This window comes from Scardinius erythrophthalmus (assembly GCF_964197995.2).
Source record: "Scardinius erythrophthalmus genome assembly, chromosome: 1".
Lineage (NCBI taxonomy): Eukaryota > Metazoa > Chordata > Actinopteri > Cypriniformes > Leuciscidae > Scardinius > Scardinius erythrophthalmus.
In genome coordinates, this window is record NC_138221.1 from 2460990 (window position 1) to 2466397 (window position 5408).

Here is a 5408-nt window from a genome sequence, read left to right on the forward strand (position 1 = left end):
AGTGGTTTCTTTTGTTGCATGCTTTGCAAATTTGTCCATAAGCTGGGCATTTTTTGTGTTCATGTTGGTAACCACATCTTGAACATTTCACGTTTGCTTTGTGGTGACTTTCCATTGCATGCTGTTTACTTCTCTGTTCACGTTTTTCCTCCTTTTTTCTTTGTCCTACTCAAACCAATGAATTATTTTGAGCGTTAGGGTTTACAGTGTGTAGTGGCCGTTTGTCAACGAAGTAACAAAAATCTCAAGTCAAAGTTCAAATCAAACAAAATCGAAAGGCCACTGATGCACCGTGGGTTTTGGTGTACGTGGGTGGGAAAAACATCAGGTCCAAACAAGTATTAAAATTCAACAAAACGTGGTTTATTTTTTAACTGAAGTCGAGCAAACACAGATCAAAGAAAATTTCCTGTGCCTCTCCCGCTCCGGTAAAAAACCATATGCCTAACCTGGTGCATGCTAGTCCCTGCCGTGCGCTTACCTAAATAACCTATAGTGCCCCCTAGCGTGCCTGAAACAAACAAAACAAATAATAAACTAACAAAACACTAACAGAAATTTAATCATAATTAAATCAAAATGAATAAATTTATCATAATGAAATCTAAACACAGCACTAAATAGCTCCGACACACCACTGAGGATTTGTTCTGCATGATATCAGCACTGACCAGCAGGTGTCGCTGTGTGCATTCCAAACCTGGAGAAATCAACCACTTTTACACACATCAGGCTGGAAAGCTTTAAAGCTTCATGAAGCTTCATCTCACCATCACTACCTTCAGGTAATTTGACTAATCATGCACTGCAACATTAGGCTTTATGGCTTTATGTTTATTTCACCAGTGATGGTTGGTTGGTCAGATGAGAGGAAGTTAATAACCACAGGAGGAGCTGATGATGTTTAAAGGAGGAGCTGTAACTATATATAATGAAGAGGAAGACTGACAGAAACAGAAAATGGCTGATAAGTGTGATCTGTGTCTGCTGGGACTGATCATTCTCTCTTCACTTCTCACAGGTAAAGAAATCTGTATTTTCTCTAAAGACATTTAGTGGAATTAGTCTGGAAAGAGTTCATTTGAACATGCTCAGTTTATTCTTGCACACATTCACGTTGTGATCTCAGAGTTGTGTATTGATACACACAGATCATACTGTATTATTCCTGATACTGGACATAGTGTCACTCAAACATCTGATGATGAAGAATTATCTTCATATTAAGAGTGTGTCAGTGATTTGAACAGCTCTCTGATAAAGACTAATAGTTTATTCTGGAGAGTGTGTTGTTTGCTTTAAGTCAGGAAAAATACTATGAATTATACTATGAATTATATTTATCAATATATATCATAATGATCACTGCGATACACTGTGTTTCAGGAACAAGTGGAGTTTATAATGGACTGTATGATCATGTGTTCATCAGTTCTGGTGAAAATGTCTCTCTGTCCTGTAATAAAACTCTTTCTGTCTGCAAATCAACTACATGGACCTACTATAAGAGACATACAGGGAGAGTTGAACTGATTACTTTAGGGATAAAGAATAAAGACTCAGAGAGACATGAAAGACTGAGTCTGGAGTCTGACTGCTCTCTGAACATCAAGAACGTCACAGGAGAAGATTATGGAAGATACAGATGCAGTCAATATGTGAATGGAGAACAACAAGGACCTGTTGCACGTGTTTATCTGCATGTTCTTCATGGTAAGTTTATGATTATGTGGTCAATTTAAAAAGGGCAGATTCTCCCTTTAAACTCAGATGATGATTGAAGAGTCTGTGATTTGTGTCTTGTGTTCAGTTTTAGTGTCTTCATCATCATCATCTTCATCATCATCTTCATCCTCATCTTCATCATCATCTTCATCCTCACAGGCTGAGATCAGTCCAGGCCGCTCTGTGACTCTCTCCTGTCGGTTGTATTCATATATTGGACTCTCATGTGATTATTGGGCCCGTTATGAGGGAGTTGAGCTGTTGTGGGTGAATCAGGCTGGTGTTGATCTGAAGACAGACTCCAGATATCAGATATTATCATCATCAGCTCCAGATCGATATCCCTGTATCATCAGTCTGACTACAACACTCCTGAATGAAGATGACAACAGAGAGTGGAGATGTCAGCTTACTCAGGGAAATCGACTCAAGACCTCAGTCAGATACACTGTCAAGTATTCAGGTGAGAAAACACTCTTTTCTGACAGATTTGTGAAAACTTCCACAGATTGGCTCTACTCTTTCTGATGGCTTCATACGTTTTGGAGTTGTAAAATATTAGTGGTCAAAGTCATAAACTGCATAACAATCCTTATAATCCCCAATATTGGCCTCCTACATGGGTCATACATGATATATTGCATAAATCAGACGAGTGTATTAAAGCCTAGTATGACCCATGTAGGAGGTCGGCTTTAGGAATTATAAGGCTTATGTCCTTCATTCAAGCTGAAGGTTTATTTGCAGAAGCTCAACTGTGTTTCACTCTCATATAAACCAGGAATAAATTATACAGTAACACAGTAATACAGTAACACAGTAATACAGTACAGTCTCTTCTCAACTACTGCCACTGTAAACTGTGATGATGGAACACAAACTGCAGGTCATGATCGATATGAACATATGATGTTAATGTCCTACAGGTGATGCGTCTGAACATTCATCTTCTGCAGATCCAGTCGCTTCACCAACACTGATTCCAGTCAGAAGCTCAAACTCTGAGAAGAAATCAAGCCGGACTACAGCAGCAGATCCTACTCTGGAATATCTATGTATTGACGGCATCTAAAACATACAACGTTTCATGTATGAAAACATTCAAATGTACAAATATTGATGAATCAATATTTCAATAAAAAAAAAAATTGCTGCGTTAGATTAAACTGGAAAGGCTCATCGTACTTGCATATTGTTGTCCTATTGTAAGTTTAACTGCTTCTGTTTTTCTCATTTGTAAGTCACTTTGGATAAGAGCATCTGTATGTAGATGTAATCCATAAAGTTTAGAAAGTGTTTTGTGTGCAAATAACAGCCAAGATTTATTTTCATTTATATGGGTTTTATGGATATATTTGCCTACAGTGTTGAAAGTCATTCTCTTGCGCTTCATATGTAAACTGCTTTAAATATAATATTAATACAGTAATGGACAGACTCAGACTGTATAATCTCTCTCTGTTCTGTGTGATGGAGCTGATTTGAGGATTCTTGGATCTTGTCTGTTCATTCCTGTTTTTAGCATCTTTTTTCATTTTGAATGATTGCTATAATTGTCTTAATAAACCTCTGCAGTTGTGTTTAATAAGTCTCCTTTCCTGAGATGTTTGTTAGGAATATGTTAATTCCCCTTCATGAGCTGGTAATGTATCTGTAAGTCCACTGAAGCGAGTTGTAGTTGAGAAGCCGCTTCAATAACCGAGAGCTAGATATTGGGTCTTAAACACCTCACGACACCCTGAAGGAGCCACTGAGAGGTCAGACTTGAAGCACTGTTCCTGAGATGCTCTTCTTGGTGGTTAACTGTAAGCAGCAGACAGATCCAGCAAGAGGAGAACTGAGGATTCGGAGGCTCCTCTTGCCAGTCTCAGAGCTTCAATAACCGAGAGCAGGGCCGTCTCAGTTTAGTGGCGCTTCTGAAGCCAGACTGGTTGTTGTCCAGGAGGATGTTCTGTGGGAGAAATGGAGATAGTTGGTGGAAAACGACTCGTTCAAGTGTTTTAGCAAAGTGGTCCAGAAGTTCAGGGAGGCGGAAGTTAAATCAGTGGTGCTTGAGAAATACATCCCAGATCTTCCAGAGCATTTGTAGTGTTGATAAAGGAGTCTGGATCTGATATATTTCTCAAGGCTGGAGAGAGTAAAGCAGAACGTTATAATCCATGTGTAGAAACTCCCTGAAGACAGTTAATATCTGCTTTACAGACGCTCATGTGCAAATGCAGGTTTATTTTACCAAGCTGATGCTAATAATTAATTTACAATACTTTTAAAATCTGTTTTATAATTCAGGAGTCATGGATAGTGGAAACCTTTTCAGTAATGAACCAATTTTATCACTAATAATGTAATGATTTTACTTCTAGAGTTTAATGGCATGCTGGAAACTGCTAAAATAAAGAAGTGAAACTAGCAGTAATGCTAAGAATAGCCTGTAAGGGTGGATTTCCTGCAGGGGTTCAGTCTGCAAGACTGCCGAATGACTAAAGAAACGTTGTCAGCAAGATGGTAGAAAACTGCACATTTCTTGTCTATTCCACCCACTGCCACTGATACCAGCGACGGAAATAAGCGCAGTTACAATAGCTTAATATGTGGGAGAGCGTTACTATAGAGAGAGATGATATTGTGTTGCAATATGAAGCACTTCAAAGTCAATACCAAATCAAAACTAGTTAGCACATTATTTGTAATTGAAAAGGTTTAATGACAAAATATGGTTATGGTTACACTTAAAATAGTTACAAAATAGATGATGATAACTTATACCATTAATCTTGCCCAGCATATATGAAATATGTTACCAGAGAGAGAGAGAGAGATAGTGTAGAGAGAGAGAGAGAGAGAGAGAGAGATAGTGTAGAGAGAGAGAGAGAGAGTGAGAGAGAGAGTGAGAGATAGTGTAGAGAGAGAGAGTGAGAGATAGTGTAGAGAGAGAGAGAGTGTAGAGAGAGAGAGAGAGAGAGAGTGTAGAGAGAGAGATAGTGTAGAGAGAGAGAGAGAGAGAGTGAGAGATAGTGTAGAGAGAGAGAGAGAGTGTAGAGAGAGAGAGAGAGAGAGAGTGTAGAGAGAGAGATAGTGTAGAGAGAGAGAGAGAGAGAGTGAGAGATAGTGTAGAGAGAGAGAGAGAGTGTAGAGAGAGAGAGAGAGAGAGAGTAGAGAGAGAGAGAGAGAGAGAGAGAGAGTGTAGAGAGAGAGATAGTGTAGAGAGAGAGAGAGAGAGAGTGAGAGATAGTGTAGAGAGAGAGAGAGAGTGTAGAGAGAGAGAGAGAGAGAGAGAGAGAGAGAGAGAGAGAGAGAGAGTAAAACAAGTACATCACCCATTGGACACCATTCAAAACCAACACAAACTGGAATGTTATTCGGCACTAAATCGAGAGTACACTGTTGAGAACTACCTAAACATAGTGAGTGATGTGAAGCTCAGGAAAACCCTGACGATGTACAGACTCAGCGAGCACAGCCTGGCCATCGAGTGTGTGTGTGTGTGTGTGTGTGTGTATAGTAATTGTAGTCTGACTACAAGTATATTAAAATGTAATGTAATCTAATTACAAGTGCTATATTTGGAATCTGATTATTTAATCCGGATGTTCCTGGATCCCGGGTTTACATCCAACACTCAATACATGAAGCTTGTTGTATTTTTATACCGCTGTAACACATAAATCATTCTCAGACATAAT

At 39.0% G+C, this 5408-nt stretch overlaps 1 protein-coding gene across 1 annotated transcript; it reads left to right on the forward strand.

The window, feature by feature from the left end:
• Nucleotides 1-958: 958 nt before the first annotated feature.
• LOC308691758 (uncharacterized protein) lies at nucleotides 959-3308 on the forward strand. Its single transcript, XM_081367308.1, has 4 exons — nucleotides 959-1021; nucleotides 1387-1713; nucleotides 1811-2188; nucleotides 2652-3308. The coding sequence occupies exons 1-4, from the start codon at nucleotides 961-963 to the stop codon at nucleotides 2795-2797; spliced, it is 912 nt and encodes a 303-aa protein (XP_081223434.1). The 5' UTR covers nucleotides 959-960; the 3' UTR covers nucleotides 2798-3308.
• Nucleotides 3309-5408: the final 2100 nt, after the last annotated feature.

What these genes read in the sequence shown, in the direction of transcription:
- LOC308691758 (XM_081367308.1), top strand. Translation starts at nt 961, where the DNA reads ATGGCTGATAAGTGTGATCTGTGTCTGCTGGGACTGATCATTCTCTCT. An exon ending in TCTCTCTTCACTTCTCACAG is followed by an intron (nt 1,022 to 1,386) that starts GTAAAGAAATCT and finishes ACTGTGTTTCAG; the next exon opens with GAACAAGTGGAGTTTATAAT. An exon ending in TTATCTGCATGTTCTTCATG is followed by an intron (nt 1,714 to 1,810) that starts GTAAGTTTATGA and finishes TCTTGTGTTCAG; the next exon opens with TTTTAGTGTCTTCATCATCA.